The 21,459-nt window shown below is 43.1% G+C and overlaps 1 protein-coding gene across 1 annotated transcript; it reads right to left on the reverse strand.

Annotated features, from left to right (window-relative positions):
• Positions 1-1,289: 1,289 nt before the first annotated feature.
• Positions 1,290-20,348, reverse strand: lpcat1 (lysophosphatidylcholine acyltransferase 1). The gene is made up of 14 exons (XM_070846767.1): positions 20,262-20,348; positions 12,242-12,381; positions 11,422-11,636; positions 11,136-11,248; positions 10,924-10,984; positions 6,968-7,026; positions 5,695-5,729; positions 5,387-5,441; positions 5,135-5,217; positions 4,890-5,015; positions 3,768-3,921; positions 2,896-2,994; positions 1,958-2,099; positions 1,290-1,538 (listed from the first exon to the last, which is right to left on the reverse strand). Exons 1-14 carry the CDS (start codon positions 20,346-20,348, stop codon positions 1,402-1,404), a joined length of 1,506 nt encoding a protein of 501 aa, XP_070702868.1. The 3' UTR covers positions 1,290-1,401.
• Positions 20,349-21,459: the final 1,111 nt, after the last annotated feature.

Consider the following 21,459-nt stretch of genomic DNA (forward strand, 5'->3'; position numbering starts at 1 on the left):
CTGTCCATCAGGTGGGCAGTGGTGCATGGGCTCTCTAGTGTCTAGAGTTTAGGGAGCTAGCACCACCATGTGGACTCAGAGAAGATGAACGGTTATGACTGCACCAGCAGGGAGGCACAGTGTGGAGAAACTTACTGGATGATCAAAGGGAAACACAAAGGACTTGGGCATAGATAGCACAGACAGCATCTACGGCTGAGTAAGTAAATAAAGGTAAAAAAAAAACATTTCAACAATGAGGTTTATGTGACTCAGTCAACCACTGATGTGATCCATCCGAGCACTGCAAGTCAGGTTTGAGGGAGTCAAAAAGTCACTCCACCTTGAGGTGAATGTGAAAGCAGAGCTCCACCTAGTGGCTAAAGACAGGAGGTGACAACGACACACAACTGAAATCATTTTATTTGGAAAATAAAAAAAAAACAAGGAGCTTTGATTTCTGCATTTAATTGAGAAATGAAACATAACAGGAAGTCACTGGGTAAAAAAAAAGAAAAAACGGTCAGTCCAGCAAAACCCGTCTGAGATTTGTATTTAATCCAGCAGTGAAATGCAAAGTGAAGATACTGTTTGTGTAAAGTCTGTGTGTTGGAGGTTTAAAGGAGCGATTTGATGCTCCAGAAATACTACACCTTTTTAAAATAACTGCCCTCGGAAGTGGGCATAAAACTATTTTTGGAAAACAATTCAGCAGTAAAATTCTGCGAAATAACTAGAATAATATTACCAAATAGTAACAAATAAAATAAAAAACAAACATGGTTGTATGATTTGATTGATATTCAATAATCGATAAAATAAAAATACAATAAGTCACTTTCTGGTCTTGTGTTTTTTTTGCAAAAGTTCATAATTTGTGTGCTGCAGTGACACAGCTGCTTGGCAGGTCATTTTCTGGTGTGTGATAACATCCCAGCATGGTGCATGTCCTGATCCATTTTACCTGAAGTTCAATTTCTATGTACATTATGGAAATGAAGAGCAGCAAGACAGGGCAGTGTGCTGGTGTCCATTTGAGACCAACAGAGCTAACCTACAATACAAAGTCAAAATGAGGGGAAAAAAAAAACCCACCTCCCACCTCTTCTATCAACTAAATTTTTAAATATCTGTACTTCATACATAAGAAAATAAATGTAAAATAAATATCTTTGCAGAGCAGAAAAAACATATTTCTTTATATCATAATGGAGACAAAAAAAAAGATATTTAATGGAGTAGAGATACTAATTCCATCATGATCGATCCTGACTGCTCCTAACAGCTGTGCTGCTCTCCGTCTATCCCTCTTTCTGTACCTGCCCTCTAAGGCACAGCGGTGGTAGGCAGGTTGCAGCATTTGGAGCCGCTGTTACATCAGACAGAGAAGGTAAATAGAGAGGCTGGATTCCAGTCCATTCTTCAGTCGTCTTTGTTGTGGTTGTGGCCGTTGTAGCTCTTTGGTGGTCTCCCGACGCAGGAATTCCGCGGATGGTTTTTAAAATTAAGGTTCTCCAGGACTGAGCGTGGGTGCTGCTCTATAAAATGATGAAACTCATCTAGAAAACGAGGCAAAACATAGAAAATTGAGTTAAATGTGACTTTTTTTTATAACATCTTATATCTTCATTACATTTTTTGGTAAAGACGGGACTGGAAGAAAGCTTTTATTTGAAATTAAAGGTGCAACATGTAGCATTTATACATGAGCATATTTTTTGTTTTATTTATTTAGAGGCATAGACTATCAGACCATCACAGCTTGCATTTGTCTGTCTTGTCTTATGTGTAGATGGGAAATCTGCTGGATTGTTTTGTGTTAAAAGGAGAAATTGCTTTATAGGGGAGAGAAGAGAGTGCACAGAGAAAGCTTTGACAGTTTCTGGAAAAACCAGATGATGGATGTAAGGAACCCTGGAAATTCAACGCCAGTGATGCCAAGTAGAAATAAATAGTGTTCATGAAAAGCAGATCTTACCATATGTGATCTTCCCTGTGTCAGGTCCGCCCAGCGCTAAAAGCACACCTGAAAGTTCCACCTCTTTCACTCCCAACATTATTTCCAAGATGGTGGTGAGCTCCTCCTCTTGAACGTCCCCGCTCTCCTCGCTCTCGTACATCTGAACGACACCATACGTTCTTAGTGAAATTACTTGAAAACGCATAATCCACTAAAAGTGCTTGTTTTTGCTACTGATGGGCTCAAATTGTTTTGTGTGTCTGTCAACATTATGGCAAGGATCCCTACAGAGACAGACCTGTAAGATCCTTTTTGTTTAACAAGAAACAGCAATTCTCTATAGCTCTCTTCAAAGTCACCAGACTCTTTTGACAAAAACAGTAATTTTACCTCACAGCACACAGGAGTTGCTGGACTACTGCTGCCTCAATTGATTGATTAGTTGGTTTGTTTATTGTGTGACTTTGGTGTTTTAAAGAATGAGTTCAGATCCCAACTCATGTGATAAAACACCAAGGTCACGGCATCCACACTAGCAACTCCCGTGTTCTGTGAGGTAAAATTACTCTTTTTGTCAATGGAGTCTGGTGGCTTTGAACCAAGCAATATAACGACTGATTGTGGTTAAACAAAAATGATCTTACAGGTCTACCTAAGAATCTTTAGGGATCCTTTCTGAAATGTTGTCAGACACTTTGAGTAATAATCTGAGCCCGTCAGAGGCAAAAACAAGCACTTTTACTAGGCGTACTTTGACGGGCGAGGTTGCCCGTCAGGATCACACTGCAGTCACTGCTGGCTGTTCATGGCCGTCATTTGAGACGTTCCACTGGACCAATTCCAAAACGTTTTGTACTTATTTTGTATCCAAAGTGGATAAAGACGAGAAAAACTCCAAAGTTATCCTTTAAAATGTACTGTACATCAGACTAGACTCAGCGACAAATTGCGCTCACCTTGAAAGCCAATTTGAGGGTCTCCATCGACTTTGATGGTCGAAGAACGGTGGACAGAGCAATGAGATAGTGTCTGATGTCCATCTGTCCGTCTTCATCCTGGGAGCAAAATTATCTTTGTGAGCAGAAGCAGCAAACAAACAAACGTGTTCCTGTTGGAGAATGTCATTCGCTGGTTGAAACTCAATTGGACAAAGAACTTTTTGCACTTCAGAACATTTTCTTCTGTCGCGCCATCACTTCTGAGAGGACTGTAGCCGACAGCAGATTATCCACAAGGGGGAGCTGATGAGGTGTTTACAGTCACCCACAACATAGACGAGTGATGGCAGTGGTTTAGACCTTTGTGTGCTTTGAATCTGGCTCATTGTTAAACACTAAAGCTCTTTTAGAGAGGCAGAGGAAGGATCATCTGATCCCTGCCCTGCCTGAATGATCACATGAGAAACCTAAAACAGGAATGTAGAAAAGCAAAACGGCATCAAAGACAGTTCTGACGTGGTTTAAATGATTTGTTTTTTTGTTTTTTTTTATTCTTTTCCTGTATTTGAGATAAACTTTAGATTTCTGCAAAGGCAATTTTCGGGTCTCCATTATTTTTGATTTAAAGATTTCTTTGTTACCAGGCCATGATGTGCTGTTTGTACACCACATCCATATCTGGCCTCTACCTTCATATACAAATCTTTTAATCTACAAAAACAGCATGGAGTTTGTTTTTCTCTTCTTCTAACATCTAGCTATACAATCATGCTGGACTGGCTTCATCTATGAATCTCTGCTTTTAAACTGTTCCATATGTGCTTTGTACCAGTTTGGAATCTCATTGTCTGCTAAACCCTCTATTGTACCTCGAATCTCTCCGTGTTTACCTGATCAAAGAGGCTGTGGACTTGTGCGAGTGTGTCTGTAACTGGCAGGTTGAGGAACTGGGCGAAGTCCTCCAAACCCAGCCTGTCCCCCTGCAGCTTTCTGGCTCTCCTGGCCTGCTCCTCCAGCACTTTGTCTGTGGTCCCTGTTCTCAGCCTGCTCACACACAGGGGACCACAGGAAACACAAAGACACTGCATCATGCTACAGTGCATTAGGTAGTCATACTGTTTACCACAAAGCTTGCTTGATTGGCTGTTATAATTATGATAAAAGCCCTTTCAATTAACTAATGAAGACTTGGATGGATTTTTTTTTTTGCAAGAATGGTTTATAACTGCGAGAAGCCGAATCCAGAGCAAAGCTCTAGTCTTACTTTGACATCAGTAAAATGTTTTTAGCTGCAATAAACCACAAACTATAAATAAACAAGGCCATGTAAGACTCAATCATTCTGAAAAAATGTTACGATTAAAAAGTAATCTGTATAGCAGTCTCTGTATTCATAAACACAATGAAGTGAATCATCATGTGACTCACTCTGAAGGTTCCCTCATATTCAGTTTATAATCAAACGATTGCTATTATTGGCCATGCATACTACCCACCCAGTACTACCACATTATTTGAACGAGATAACTGCTCCTATATTGGAGCTAATTAGCAAAGAATGTGAAAACTCTTGGGTATCTTTAACATTTATGGGCTTACAGACGATTTCATAAAAAGTCTTTAATGAAAAACCCTGCAGGATTAACTGTGTATACACTCATATCTTGTCTTATTAATCAAATAATCACATGATGTGCTTACAGATATCTGACAATGTTCTTAACACATTGTTTCATGTATTTTGCTGTTATTTCAATGGATACAAAATGTAAAAATGATTAGACAAAGGTGCCAATCTTTCATTTTCCTTTAAGTTTCAATATATTCAGTCTTGGCAGAACAGTCGTGCTTTATAACACCAAACCTTTGGTGGTTTGAACTAACTGAATGTGTGTGTCTGTGTGTGTGTTTTTGCCCAGCCGCCAATAGGTGTCAGTGTCCCTCCACCTTGCCATGGACGCCACCCAGTCTCCACCCATCCGAACCAGCCCTTCTAGTCTCCCTCCACTCACCCCAAACGGCACACCAGCAGGTTGAGCTCCAGCAGGCTGCTGTAGTCATATATGCACAGCGGGCCCTTTGATAGGCTGATCTCACGGTCATCGAAGGACAGGTCTGTGAGTGGCAGCTCCAGCGCCCTATCAGGACGAAGGGAAGGGTTTGTGAGGACTTCCACAAATGTCTGTGTGTTATGGAAATCCAAAGCGAGCAGACAATCCGTCGCTGATTTAAGACACTCACATAAACGCACACTTACTTGGCCATGAGCTGTCTGACGTTGTTGGCAAACAGGGCAGGGTTTTCCTTCTCCTCGCTCGATGGCGTGTAAATAGGCAAGTACTGAGGAGAGAGAGAGAGAATGTCAACTTAATCCTGTTGTCTCGTCAAACTGTGTACTGATGCGTACACATATCCCAATCGTTACTTTAGATAGACGGTTTCTGATTGACAACACAGTGACAAAAAGGACATCCAGTTTTACTGACCCCTGGCTAACTAAGCCACTCACCTCTATCTCCATGGGATTATGAGGTTGGCAGAGAGTGAGCCATAGGATCTTAAACCTGAGAGACAGAAAAGGTCGGCTTTATCGGGGGAAAAGAAAAGTAATAGAACAGATGGAAACTGAACAGATGGCACAGGAGATAATGGAGGTTTCCCTACAGCATCTTGCCATGTTCATTCTTAATGGAAAACAGGTCACTGGTGTTTTAACCACATACCTAGCAGAGGGCAGCTCTCTGTGTGTGTGTGTGTGTGTGTGTGGATGGTGTATGTACGAGCAAAGGTGTGTGAGAGAGAGACAGAAACACTCACGCTCCGGGGCCTTGCCACGTCCATGTAACAGTATCCTGTGCAGAGGAAGGAGAAGGAGGAAATGGCTCAAAACAAACACAGCAGCGAGTAGTAAATTTCGAACGACTCCAACTTCCTGGAGCCGCCGTTTGTTATTTCTCTCAGTTGTGCGATCTGAGGATGGCTGAAGAACTGATCACCTCATACACATTACTGCTGATTAATACTGTGACAGACATTCTGTTGCAACACTTTTAGCCAACATTAAAAAAATCACTAAAATCTATTCACTAACTTGTAGTCTTCTCCACATAATGGTCGGCAGTAATAGTATATAGTATATGAGCGTAACAACTACAAAGCACAGCTGTGGTCACACTGGAGCACGATCAGTGCAGCATGATTGGCTGTCAGTTTTGATTTTCCACTGTGGGTGCTTGACACTGTACCATCCTACCAACATATTATTTTCTGCTCTGATCAGGATTAAGGAAACCAAACATCTTTGTGCGAGTGGTAAAACTGCATACACATAAATCCAAGACAGATCAGATCGTGTCACTTTTACAACGGGACATGTGGCTACTTTCAAGTGATGTCATCAGCCTCTCATTATACTGTATTGTCATTGGCTGGGTGTAGATTGCTTACTGTTGTCATTTTTAGTTGCAAAGTTTTTCCAGGGCTAAATGAACAGCTGGATGCAGATGGAACGGAAACGCTTCTGGTGAGTAGAAACAAGGTGTTCGGACAGGATTATTCAAACCGTGGACAGGTCGCCCTGTTACTGTGGATTATGCAGGTTTTCCTTTGCCTCGCTTAACTGCCTTGTGCTGCCACGTTGTCACGAAAGTCAGCACAGTGACTAAACTCCGCACAAAGGGAAACATTGACAAAAGCTTTCTAGGGAAATAGACAAGAAAAACTAGGTAATAAGAAGTGTATAATTCATGAGGGAGCCCGGAGAGGTGCAGAGAGAGCGACATGACACCTGCATGTGTCTCTGTGTGTGTGTGTGTGTGTGTGTGTGTGTGTGTGTGAGTGAGTGTGTGTGCGCAAGTGAGAGAGAGATAGATTGAGAGAGAAAGAGGGGGATGAAATATCATCCTGCTAGAACATGAAGTCATTCAGCACAAGAGGCGCACATACTAACGTGAGGGAGAAGAAACCATTACATCACAGGGGTGTGTAGGTTTGTGTGCATTGTGTGCGTGCGGGTGGACCAGGCCCATTGTTACAGGTATGGAGCAGGTATGGAGCAGGTATGGAAAGGATTAAAGCAAAGTGTGTTTACCAGTTTGTTTGGGTAGCGTAGCACCACAGGCTGCACTGGGAGTCCTGGTATGAAAGCACCTGAGAAAGACAAGAGAGGAGGGAGGTGGCCTGATGAAACTGAATTCACTAATGAATGAACAAATATTAAATTATCAAAGTACTATATCGTTTTGACAAAATGGTTTCCTGCTGATTTTAAGTGGCTTCAACACAGCAGAGAGACAGACCAACGTACTGGTTTAGCTGAGCAATAAGCTCACAACCTCAGGATAACCTCCAGCCCTGGCAGACAAGCTCTCTATGGAGACTCTATAATGTCCTGCTGATGACTGATGGCTGATAGAAGCTATATAAAGTATTCATCACTGGCCAAAGACCTATTCAGGCAACTGCATGAGCTCTGGATAGGTGAAAATCGGATAAGAATATTATTAATGGGAATAAAGCATAAAGATTTACTTGTTTTTTGGCCACTTGGGCCAGTGTAAAAAGTCCATATGGTTAATGTGCTGGCAAACAGCTGCATATTTACACATCATGTGCAGATGTGTCTGTGCCCACATTATTAATGTAAGTCCAACATTCCTTCTTATTCTGGCTTTGTTTTGTTCTCCACCAATTCCTAAGGCAAGTAACTGGCTCTTTAGCTGCTAAATGCTCCACTTTGTTTCCTAAGTAGTTGCTAACTCTGTCTGTCTGCCTTTTGGCACAGGGCAGACAACATGCAGTGGATTTATCAGAGCGTTTTTCACTATAAACGCTTGCTGCTGCTGCTGGAAACAATGTCAATGAGCACAGTGACCCAAAACTTTAAAGCTGCGGGCTGTAAAAGCAAAAAAAAGTGAGCTGAAATATGTGAAATATGTTCTGCATAGCTGAGGACACTACAGAGACGCATAACAACTCTGGTTTTTTTTCCTACCAGCAATTCCTTTCACGTTACAAGTAGACCGTTTCACAATTCTTCATACAGAATTATTGATTAATGCAGCTGTTTTTTTAATGCCAGAACTACTCTTCCTGGGATAAAACTAAATGAAATGTGTTCAAAATATAATCCGTCCAGTGCCCCTAGAAATGAATTATATCATGTGCGATGGCTAACTACACAACTAATTGTGTAAATTAAATGTACAACTAAGAAAAAAGTACAGCCAGGGAGCTCCTGCAAAACATATTCAAGCCTTATCCCAACTATGTGTGAATATGTATGTAGTTATTAGGTCCTTAAGGCAAAGGAAGAGACTAGCTTCACTATCACTTTCATAAGCAATAAGTTCCCACCCCAGAGAACATCCCGTGACATAAAACATAATAACTCTGAGCAGCTGTAATCAACAAGGAAGCTCCATATTTAAACATGACTGACGGTCTGACATCTGATTTTTAATAGAACAATATTGGCCCCACATATCGCTCTCACTGCACATGAGATTATGAAAGAACATGAAGGAGCATAACAACGATCATTGTCCACACCCTCTGAATAATAATATGACTACAGTTGGGGGACAGACAGGGAGAGAAGGGTGAACATGAAGGTGGCAGCCCTATTAAAAGGCCTTTTGAGCACCACAGAGACTGGAGGCATCTGTAGAGCACATCATGCACAGATGGCACCACGCACACTAATACACAAACAAAGCCTGACCGATAATGGACTTATCGATAACGGGGAGTAAAAAGAATCTGATATTAACACCTGTTATCATGTACACTAAAGTTTATGAAAAAATACCGCACATTTATAGAAGTGGCCCAAAATTACTCCGTTTCTAACGTAATACAAAAACAGAACCAACTGATACCTCTTTGTGCTAATAAACACATTTAGTGAAGCTCTGGCTACACCACAGTTACCCCCATCACCTGACCTCTGTGCTGCAGTCGGCCCAGGGTGGCCGGCCTGGGGGCCAAGCGGTTTGCTGCTGGTTTTCTAACAAAAGTTAGCAACTTAGTTGCCATGACGACACCTCTTGACTCTGCTTAGAATAGTGTGAAAAGATGGAGTCTGAGCACACTCACAAACTATGTGATTACACCATTTATAAATACCCCAAATATCCTTTTTCTTCTGATCACCCATGATAGGTCACAGGGGCGGGCCGATAAATCAGTCAGGCTCTAACTCACACAAACACACATACATACACACTGCCGCTCTGTTGTGCTGGGAGCCAGTGAAGAGACATAACGAGAGGAGACACATCCAGAGATGACTGGTAACACACAAGAGACAGATCAAACTGGACAAACACACAGACACACACACAACCGAAGCAGGACGGAGTGTGGCCAACGGGGCTTACTGGGAATGACAGAATTACAGACTGGAAGAAAGGGGATTAGACAGAGCAGGCAGGAAACAATGGCTGACAGCATAGTGTATACACACACACACACACACACACACACACACACACACACACAGAGGGGATGTTAGCAGAAAAACATGCCCCAAAAAGATTGGGTTCAGCATTTATGTGTCTTGTTGAGGTATCCTTTAGCAAGACACTGATCTCAAACCTGCTGGGCCGACATAATTTTAATTTGCCCAGACAGTTACACCTGGACTTGGCAGCTATGCGGTCAAACCCATGCATAAATAATCATTTACAAGTCCAGGCACACTAAATGAAATGAACACTGAGCAAAGTGATCACGTGCAGTCTCTCTGTCAACACACAGACACACCCCTGACTGTTCGGTAGTTCGGTTACTTCTTCATGTCAAATCATATATACACATATGATTACAAAGCTTGCTGTGCTTTGTTCACCATCATAGTTAAGGTGAGTGGCATTTGCTAATTATCACAAAACACAAAGCACAGCTTGGCTTATTGGGAATGTCATTAGTTTTTCAGGTATTTGGTCATAAACCAAAGTTTTGTTCACATTGAAATCTGGACCTTATGATGGCACCAGAGGGAAAAAGTCAGGAACGTCTACAAATATTCTGTTAATCCATCTAGTACAGTGATGCTTAAGGTGTGGCCCATGGGCCACTGGCAGCCCTCAGAAGCATTTTGCGCGGCCCCTGAACATGAGAGGAAATCCATGTATTATGTTTTAATAATAATAATAATCTGCTGGCCATTTTAATACTTTCACTTTCCACAGCCTGCAGTATAATACGGTAGCAGGCTGCTGTGTCAAACTGTTACCGAGTGTCACAGCAATAATGGTGTTGTGTTATTGTGATACATAGTAAGTTCGTAGAAGTATATATGATAGACGACGTGATATTTTAGCTTCATTTATTTAGTGGAGGGAAGCAGAGACACCTCGTCCATCTTATATCAGCCAACAAATCTAGTAGACCCCACATCTAGCAGATGTCAAGCTAGCTAGTTGTGGAGCGACCAACCAAAGTATGTGTGGGTTAACTGAGGTCAGACAAAGACTGTGACTGCCCTAAAGACTGCCCTGTTTCTATGAAAAATAGTGTCTCTTAAACTGGTTTTGGACCATTCATGAAATATTTACTGATTATGGTTCACAAACTAAAGCTACGTGGTTTCAAGATAGAAGAAAATAAATTTCAGTATACAGGGAATTAAACAATCAAATGTTTGTATTTAACAACATTTCTCAGTATACCACACACACTCTCCACACACACACACACACACACACACACACACACACACACACACACAGACACACACACACACTCTCTCCACACACACACACACACACACACACACACACACAGACACACAGACACACTCTCTCTCCACACACACACACACACACACACACACACACACACACTCTCTCTCCACACACACACACACACACACACACACACACACACACACACACACACACACTCTCCACACACACACACACACACACACACACACTCTCCACACACACACACACACACACACACACACACACACACACACACACACACACACACACACACACACACACACACACACATCTTCCACCTGGACTGAACACATACCAGCCTTGAATAAGATGAGACCCGACCTGTTGGTGCACGTCCCCTCAGGGAATATCATGATCTGGAACAAAAAACAGAAGCATTTGGCTCTTTTACATCGGTTCTAAATTGGCCTTGATTTGTGTGTGACTTCCCATGTGGTGTGAACTGAGGTCAGATCTGTGTTTCTCTGTGTGCCTGTGCAGCTTTGTGTGCTATATCATGTATGTTACCTGAGGCCACTCCCCTCCAGAACGAGCTCTCCGCTTGATCTCCTCGACAGTTTTTCTTCTGGAGTCCTGATCCGACCGAAACACGAACACTGGTCTGATGTAGCTGATCAGAGCTGGGACGACAGCGGTAAACAGAGGAGAGGAAAGGAGCACACCAAATATGGATTTGATTTAGATTTTGCTTCTGTTTGCTCACATTGCTCCAAAAGTTGACAGATTCAGAAACAGATTTCAAACTACTATTATTGAGTTTTGATTCAAGACAAACCAAGTGTGTGTTACTCACTGCCCCAGACAGGAATGCTCCTGCTCTCCAGTTTGGTGACGATGGAGCACATGGTCATGGTGACGGGGATGGCATCGAAGTAGGAGGAGTGTGGTGCCACGGTGAGGATGGGAGCTTCAGAGGACGGCGCCCGCTCCCCCTTCACCTTGATCCAATGGAAACCTCCGCAAAACCACATGGCTCGCATGATCACTCGCAGACACAGGTCTATGAACCTGATGAAGGTAGGAAAGACCGTAGGTTCAAAGAGTGTGACTGAATCTGTTCACTTCTGGTAACAATCACCCTCAACTTCAGTATTTTATAGTGTTCATTGTTGATTCATTGGATTTTCTTGATTGTTCAATTAGTTTGGTCTATACAGTGTCTAGAAAAAAGGTTAAAAATGTAATTCGGTGTTTCCCGAAGACCAAGATGGCATCCTCAAATGTCTTGTTTTGTCCACAACTCAAAGATTTTCAGCAGGAATCTGAGAATTTTGTCTTTTTAAAAAAAAAAATACTCAACCAAGTATTCAATTATCAAAACAGTTGGCAATTAAGTCGATAAATGGTTGCAGCTCCTTTTCAAATGGGTTCACATAACTCCTGTGGATACTGTATATTAATGAAATAAATCAGCAGAATTATGAACCATTATCAGCCAACAGCAACAATCAGCAAGTAGAGACTGAGGTTAACAAAGGTTTTGTTTGTTAAGCTCTGTTTATTATATCATTTTCACACATTCCTGTGTGTGTGTGTGTGTGTGCTACTAAGACTGAAGCAGTCTTAGTAGCACACCCACACACACACATTAAAACTTTCCTACACACACACACCTCCTCCACCACGACTGTGGCTCGATGGAGAACTCAGCACGTCCCAGCGAGGCTGTGAAGGCGAAGGGCCACGCCAGCAGCATGAAGAAGGACACCAGCAGCAGCCGCACAGGAAACACTGTAACAGACATCAGTCCTATCTGAAGACAGACAGACAGACAGACAGACGGACGGACAGAGATGTGAACATTGTTACCATTCCACTGCACCTCCACAAACTAGCATTCACTGTACCTACACTTAACATTCCTCTGGCTTTTCAGCCAACTGTCAAGCAAGAATCGCTTGATGCCTTCTACATACAGTACATTCCTATACAGCGGAATAGCACGCCTGTACGTCCCACAGAGTCAAAAGGAGGAGAAGCACATTCCCTCTCAGCCCTCAGGAAGGAACAAACAACCATATGTCAGTCACAATAACGATCATGCTTTAATCACACTCTCCTGGTTAGGCACCACTGCCTGCAGGCTAATATTGTATGTCCAATATGTGCACAAGTAACTATACTGTATTCAGTAATAATCAATACTAGTTACCAACTGATAGAAAACGCTGGGGACGTACAGATTAGATTGTGCTTGAATGAATAAAAAAATAGATACAAAACTAAAATAGATAGAAGATAAACAGCAAATTAACAAACACTGTTTTTTTATTAATATCAGCAAAAAACTTGTCTCAGAGTCGTTGTAACCTATTTTGAATAACGCTGTGCAACTTTCACTTAATATTAATATAATCTTAATACTATTAGGTCCCATCTTTAACCTTTTATATCATATCATCTGATCTTCAATAGGACCTCGTCCCATCCATCTTCTCTGAAACCCTTGGTAGGGTTAGTTGCTATTATTATAAAGAAGTTATTTATGTCTTATTTCAAGGTTATGGGTTTTATGCTTGAAGGAAGGATTATCATCAAAGTGCATGAGTGTATCACAGATGTGCATATAATGCACTTCTCTCGTTAGGAAACATCTCCGCCTGACAAGAGCCACTCTTTTACTGGTAAAGAGAGCGGGGGTTCCAGCAGCAGACCACCAATCAGTGAGACCAGCTAGAGGAAGACGACTGAAGTTATGAGTGTGATCAGCTCCAGTGCTGAGGTACCTCAGAGAGGTAGCACTGCTTGTGGTGCTGGGATCAGTCTCTGACCTCCAGGCAGTCCCAACCCACGTGAAATGTGCCCATGTATAAAAGGACATTTACTTTGAAATGTCTGTTTCATACCACTGTGATTTGAACTAGTGCCGTGCCCGTTCAAACAGGCTGATTGCTTGGCCTCTGGTATTTCTGCTTCCAGCTTTCTCATGAACTCATTCAAACAAACCTTTCATAGCTAGCCTCCATTTATAACTAGTCATTGCTAACAGCTTTTGGGACCAGGCTACTTCTGGAAAATCAAAGGACAGACAGGCAGATAGACAGACAGACAGACAGACTGGGACTTATTCTTGCTTTAAATCAATGTCATGACAATGACTTTATGATTGTTTGTTAGTTGTCATGTTTTTGCTGTGTCTGTTAGTAAAATTTGATGACTTGTCAGGATCCTTTTGATGAGGACGATGCCTGGTTTAAGAGGCTTATGCTGTATACATTTATCCAAATGTTGGGGTTTTCTGACCATTCAGTATTATCAGACAAGAGCTTTTGCTTTTGCACACCAGTAGAGATCAGAAGTCAGCTGACTGACCTGTCATGCTTTTTCTCTTACTGTGTAATGAGAGAGATGTGGGGTGTGTGTGTGTGTGTGTGTGTGTGTGTGTGTGTGTGTGTGTGTGTGTGTGTGTGTGTGTGTGTACTGACAGGGTCACAGAGTCACGGTCTCCAGTGTAAATTCAGACTGTGTGACATATTAAGCCTCTTCCTCCCCCTTGTCCGACCTCTGTTCGATCTCTTCATCCCACACTTTCATTGCGCTGCCTCGTTCTCCTCTCATCAACCTCCCAGCCTGCCTTACAGTAATCTCCAATCCCAGAGGAATTCCTCTTCTCAACTATCCATCCATCCATCCATCCGCCCAGTCTTCCATCCATCAATCTCTCTCTTCCCGTGTCTATTTGCTCAGCTGCACCTTCATTCATCATGCTCCTCTCCCTTCAACTGTTTTCCTCCTACTGTGCATTGATGTGCTTTTTGCGACCACTCTGGGGAATCATATCTCCCCCCCTCCCTTCCTGTCAGGTCCTTCCTTTCTTCCCTGAGTGTTTCTCTCTGCGGAGGAGCCCAGGTGCACACTGCAGGGCTGTATTAATAAATAAACAGTAAAGGGGCTGATTTATGATGCTCTAACGCCTCTCCCTGCCTCACCACCCCCATGCCTGACGCACAGTGCACTCATCATCGGAGCTTAACGAATCCATCTGGGAGGATCTGCTGACATTTTCTCAGGAGGTGGCATGAGAATGAGCTGGGGCGGAGCAGAGGGGACCAATTTCTGCTGTTTTATGAGAGTAGCGGCCCATCCATCCTGATGATTGGAAATCTACTGTAAAAACACTCTTTACCACTAGGCTCACTGCAATATTAAAGCAGCTTCCAAGTTTAATTCTGACTACAATCATTTGTTATTGAAATATTTGTGTTGCTTATCCAAACACAGCAATGAGCAAGGAGTTTGCTAAAGAGGCAATTCACTGTTTTTTACACGAGGAGCAGTTTACTTGTCATGTTGTGTTACAGACTTGTGGTGTGGAGTATTTACCAGGCGGGGAGGGTTTAACTATCGAGTTATATAATGGGAAGGAGCCATCTGACCCTCTGTGCCACTGTCCTTTTTCTTCCACACGCTCTTCTTCCTTGTGCTGGCACCTTTCTTACCCACAATGCAGTTGGATGCGTTAGCTGCTACAGTCGCAGCTCAAGCACAGATAAGCGACGGGCTGTAGGGGTCCATTAAGCTCACGTCTATCTAGCTCCACACCCCCAGACTGTTTTCAGCACCCATGAACAGACTCTGACGTGTAAAACCACTGGAGTTCCCCTTTAACAGAAGTGTAATGCTAAATTGCTGGAATGCCCCTTTATTGCTTTACTAGTAGAAATATGAGAAAAATTATTTCAGAAAAGCTTGAATCATTTTACCCAGAGTCAATGAACCTGTTCAACAGAGTTCATTGCAGGTCGTTTTTTATTTCATTCCAGCAGTTTATATTTCAAATTGTCTGTTTTCCAAAGTGGGTTTTAATTTTACAATGCTACTTTTTTGATCAGTATAACTTAGTTAATGTTTAACATTTTGGGTGTCCAGAGTCCTAGTAGTTAACAACTTACCATGACGAAAAGTGACCAGATTTTAGTGATCTATTCCCTTACTTATGTACTCTAGGTGTGATATTATACACAAGTGAAATCTGAAAAGGCTCAAAGTCACAAAGGTCCGATAGTCTGCTGCACATCGAATAGCAGCAGATGTCTTTTAACCTGAGGGGACTGTAAAGCTGAGTGATTTGTTAGGCCTTTATGTTGTATGTAAAATATTCAGGAGCCACGATGGACCCATTGTTTCCAAATACACACACACACACACACACACACACAACTTGTGTGTGTGCATATGGTCACATTAAAGCTGCCATGGGCCATTAAGGGATGGAATAATTCAGCTGGGGGGCACTTCCACTTTCTAAACACTCACATATGCAGTATATGTCTGTCAGCTGCACTCTAATGCAAACAAGACATACATAACATGCAAAGACAAACATTGGACACATACGTCACCTCAAAATGTACTGGACTGGATTAAGTGCTTCCAAATGTTACCCTGTTACAAGTGATGCTACACAAAGCTTCAGCTCAGTGAGACATTTCTTTGACAGGATCCCATTCTTCTTAGTATTCTTCTCATTACCATACTTACTCTTATTTATCACTATGAAACTGTATTCGAAACGCCTGACTGAATCAAATCAGAAGCATTTTCACTTGAAATGAAACCACTGCTGACTCACAAATAGATAAAACACAGATACAAAAGTGATTAAACTGGTTCATTAACGCTCTTGTTCTTCTGCACACCTGCTATACAGAAAGCCCTCGTCTGGAGTCTAGAGAAGATAGACCTCATAATTTGGCATGAGCAGCAACAGCAGCCAAGACCAAACAGACAAAACACACCACTGACATCTGCTAGTTAGCACTAAACACAACGCTCAGTGGAGGCTGATGGGAATGTCAGGTATTCTTTTGACCTGAGGGTGGTGCTACATGAAAAGTTATGGGATCAAAGTTTTTACAGTTCACCCTCTGGGGACAAATACCACAAAAACCCGTTCAACAGTTGGATTGAATTTGAATATCTGTGACAAACGTCATTACAATTGTCAATATATTTCACTAATGTCAAGCTCACTGCAACGCTGGAGGAAAAGTCAGAGGATCAGTGAAGTCTGTAAAGTCACATTTCCACCAGGGGGACATTCCCCAGGGACTAGGAACCTTTGGGGGAACCTTTGTTGTCATCCTCTTAAAGAAGAATTTCCACCGCAGGGACCAGCATCCAAATTAACTTCCAGGAACATTATCTTAGCCCCTAGAAAGTCCCTGCTCAAAAGCACAGGAGCTTTGCGGGTGGGGCTTGCAGCACTGATGATTTCTGATTGGTACTCATTGCATTTTATTTCAGCCCCCAATTTTTAAAATGGTACTAAAACAGAGACCAGGTTTCATAACACCACTCCCTGTCTTCGTTCACTAGCTTGCCCTTATTTGCAGTCTTTAAAATGTGGAGGAAACGCTGACACAAGCAGGCTACAGGAACCTGGGACTAAAAGTACTTTGGGTGGAAACACAGCTTATGTTTCATTCTCTGGGGATCATGAATGTCGGTGCAATGTTTGGCAATCCATGCAAGTCTGGACCAACTGACATGACATTATTTTTGCACCTGCACTGACACACACACTTTTCCATAGCCATGCCACATAGCACCCAACTCCCCTGTGCAATGTGACCCTGTACACGTTTAATTACTCCATGCACCCTGTAGAGAAGGCTAATTGCCCTGGGTTAATTGTTTTCAATGAGCCACGGGGGGGCCCAGGAGGCACTCAACCTGCTCTATTGTTTGTCAGGTTGTCTGTGCACAGATTTAGGATGTGTGTCAAGCAGGGAATGGTAGCAGGTAGCAGAAGATGTTACACACACACACACACACACACACACACATCAACCAGAGTTGAAGGAGGGAGCAATCATAGCAACAGAGTGGGCTGCAGCAACTGGGAGTATGGCAGGAAAACCTACGAAGCTTCCAAGAAAAGTCTCTGATGTTAAGGATAAAGAAGAAACTCATAATAAACAAATAAAACTAATGTAACTGACATACATCGTACATCGACACAGGAGTTCCACCTCTTATTAAATATTTGTTTGTCTAGGATGAAAAATGTTTTTTCTTCTAGATAAGAACAACCTACAATAGGTGCACCGGTAGATTAGGTTTTAATGGTGAAATAGCCAAAATATCTGCCATTTGCTGAGAGGGTCCCGGGACATGGCAGCTCTATTGAATGTCACAGGTATTTTGCCTGCAAGCTGGAGAGTTGGCAGCCATGTCTGTATGATGTTCACTGTTCAGCAATGTGTGACTCAGCTGTAATGGGTGCTACTGTCTGTTTCACTTGCTGACCTAGTTGGTCTACAGTGCTGCTGATCGTGTTTGCTGGAAGTGAGAAAAAAATAATCCTGGAGGACCAAGCGCCGGGGGGGGGGGGGGGGGGGGGGGGGGGGGGGGGGGTGTGTGTGTGTGTGTGTGTGTGTGCTCATGCATTAAGCAGCACTTGTCATTTCAATATGACAAACACACAGATTCAAAAGCAGACATACCTACAAGAACACATGCAGTCACGTAGATCTAAAGCTTAGAGTATGGCATCCAAGAAGTTAGGTTTGTGTTCTGGCAGAGCTCTTTGCTCTGTTTACATGGGACTGTGTGCGTGCATATGGCCGAGTGTACACGTGTGTGAGTGGAAAAACACACCTCACTGCCACATCAGAGGCAGGCAGTGGGAGGTGTGAACCAGACACGGAGACACACATGGTCCAGCTTACACTCACTGGACTGCTGCTGTCATCTGGCACAGACACACAACTGTTTACAAGCGACTGTAAACTCGGTCACGTGCTAATAAAGACATTCTCCCAGCAAGAACGACACTGGGAAAAAAAAACATGTAGTTCCAGCATTCAGCGAGCCAAGCTGAAGCGGTTAGACAGGCTACTGTGGTGAAAGCATGCAAACCAAAGAGGCAAAAGGCCAGGATTCCACTTTTTTTCAGAGCAACGTAATTGTTAGGAACTGCCGTTGCCAACATAAAGGCCAATTTCCTGAGCCTTGAGCTTTGTATGCTTCGCCCTAAATGAAAGCAGGCACCTCTGGGCCCTGGAGCTATGGGGAAACAGATAAACCTGATGGGGGAGTGTTCTTCCTCCTCTTGTTGGTTTGTGTGAGCGGAAAACAATTATAGAATATGTTGAATACTTGTTTCAGGGGGTTTATTCAGGAAAATGACAACAAGCTTTGGAGTTTATGTCGCCGTTATTACAATTGACATTTAGTTGGTCAGTTGGACTGCATTAGCCATGTGTGTCAGGACAGTCATCCCACCAATCACTATGCATGAGATCCCATTGATCCATTGGTTGATTGACGAGGAGGCATGTCAGCCAAACTGCAAACTGCCAGCAGTGAGAAACCATCAATTTCACTGGTTGATTTAGGATGTAGCCACAGCTGCCCATCTGTGGCAGCCCCGGCGCACTATCTCACCTCCTATTTCCTCATTCATGTGCTTGCTTTAACAAGTACTTTGACGTCTTCCCTAAACGTGCTACTACTGGATTTATGGAAGTGTGAGCCTTAAGATGGTTCAGCCTGCAGGTCGGCCTTCCAACCTAGAGGAGCCCTAACTGGAGAGATCCTAACCTTGACTTTGACCTAACCCCAACATTAGTCACTCTTTCTATGCCATCCTGGAAACTGATCCGTTCTAATGAGGCCTCTCTGCGTACATGTGAAACTTGGTTGGCTGTCAGCCTGTTTAGCCCTGTGCTAACACCTGAGTGTAAACACTGTGTGCAAATTCAATTGGATGAGTCAAAAGCAACAGCTAGAAACAGAGAAGTGTATACCAACTGAGGGAGAATGTGGGAGGGAAGTCAAGCGCACGCTTCCCCCTTTCAGTGTGATGCGTAAACAGAGCAGCTATTTGGAAAAAAGTGCACGAGTGTAAGTTAACTGGAGTGCATTTTGTGCTTCTCACTGTCAACAGGCGTGGGGTTAAAAATCTAATGCAAATGTCTGACATGTAAATGTATTCAATCAAGATTCAGCTCTGGCTTGGCAGCTCCATCCAGGTACACGTGGGGTGGGGTGGCTGGCCCCATATGACACCACAAGTCTCAGATAACACTTACAATGAGGCATATGGGGCAGCGAGGCAGTTGACGTGTGACTGATGACTAAAAAATGATCCGTGTGGAATCGAAAACCGTTCACTTGTTTCCTCCCTAAATCTGAGCTGAATGTGAGGCTGCACAGGTGTTGCTCTTATCTACCGAGTTCTACGCTTATTTGTTCAGAACTAGAAACATTTAGTTTACAGGAGGGGTTTTTTTCTGGTAATGAAATCCAGGTTTCCCGTGGACCTACACACAGTGCACACCGTCCAAAGACAAGAGGATTAAGGTGAATCCCAGGTAAACTGATGACAGGCATTATGGAGGCAGTTTTTCTCTTCACAGTGTTTGTTGCTGTGCACAGCTCTCCAGTATCACTGGCTACAGAGCAGGACAACACTGAGGAGCCACATTCCCTAGATAAGATGGTTGCTTCACTCCTCCTGAGCTTGAAGAGCTGCTAATACAAAGTTTACATATTCTGTCATCAGAGGGTAACCTCGCCCACAGGTCAGGACAGGTGGAGCACCACATCCACAGGGTACTTGGCAGGAGGTTCAGACAGCCAAGGGCGCAGTTTGGCAGCAGGTAGTTAAAGTTATCATTGTCTTACCTTTATTTTCTCTGTCAGCGTGAATTTGGGCTCGTGCACGAAGGGGTTTCTACCCACTCTGGAGGGACGACTGTTTGAGGACTTCATTGCTGACGAGCTGACACCACCCCGAAAAATAAACCGAAGAAGAAGAAGAAGAAGAAGAGGAAGGAGCAGCAGCAGAAGAAGAAGAAGAAGAAGTCGTGTCCAAAATGTCCCGTAACGTTGGTGGGGTTGGTTGTTCAGTGTCGTAGGAAGACGTCCTGTCCTGCTGCCGGTCCACCCTCCTCTGAGCAGAGGGGAGAGTGATGCTAGGCGGGGAGGGTGAGGGTGAGGGGGCGGGTGAGGGGGGGAGCGCTTACTTACACCAAGCTAACCAGAGAGAACCACCACACTTCCGGTTTTTAGTTTCAAAATAAAGCGTCGCAGCGTTTGCTTACTTTAATGTGTACCGCATGAGGTGCGACAAAAGGCTCCATTGTTTGAAAAGGAGTGAGTCCCTTTTTATATCATAATACTGAGTGAGTGCCATTACAATATAATGGACCATGTTTATAACTCCCCAGCGTGCTTGCTCGTAATGATTCGTAATATTATTTCTCTCACTGGAGCATACGTGTTATATTCTGAAATAGTTATTTAGCTCACATGCGCACTCGAATAAAAGCAAATGCTGAACTCAGCATCGCGTTCCTGCTTTTATTTTGACAGGAATATCCGAATCTGAAACCCTCACGCAGGCACCCACACGAACTCCCGAGTCACATTTGCTTTCTTATGAAAGTACAGCGTGTGCTCAATCCAATAAAATCATCCAGTTTAACTCAGTGCATACACATCCATAGATCTCTAAACAGGCTGTGCACTGCAGACATGTCTGTAAAGTCACAATGTACCACAGTCAGTGTAGAGACAATGGCTAACCCTAACCCTGTGCAATGGGACTTTTATTAAGTGCACAACTTGAGCTCATCCTTCTGTAAAAACATAGACCTTTTTAAGAGAAATGGACCTTTGAAGTATTTGAGTAATACATCTAAGTGACAATCACACACACACACACACACACACACACACACACTCATATAGCACACAGCACCAATAAGATGAAGATGATAGGACTCTGGCTGTCTGGGGAATGTGTGTTTGAGATGTTTGTGTTGGTTCGGTGAGATTCAGTATGCATTTGAAGTTGAGTTTCCTGCAGCATTTGATCCAC

The sequence above is a fragment of the Pempheris klunzingeri genome, chromosome 16, assembly GCF_042242105.1.
Source record: "Pempheris klunzingeri isolate RE-2024b chromosome 16, fPemKlu1.hap1, whole genome shotgun sequence".
NCBI classification, from domain to species: Eukaryota; Metazoa; Chordata; class Actinopteri; order Acropomatiformes; family Pempheridae; genus Pempheris; species Pempheris klunzingeri.

Bases quoted from the DNA above. Each gene is read 5' to 3' on its own strand.
- lpcat1 (XM_070846767.1), bottom strand. From the start codon at position 20,348: ATGAAGTCCTCAAACAGTCGTCCCTCCAGAGTGGGTAGAAACCCCTTC. The intron at 11,637-12,241 runs GTGTGTGTGTGT...TACCTTCATCAG, and splicing joins CCACAGTCGTGGTGGAGGAG to GTTCATAGACCTGTGTCTGC. The intron at 5,016-5,134 runs GTAAGTGTGCGT...TCGTCCTGATAG, and splicing joins GTCAGACAGCTCATGGCCAA to GGCGCTGGAGCTGCCACTCA.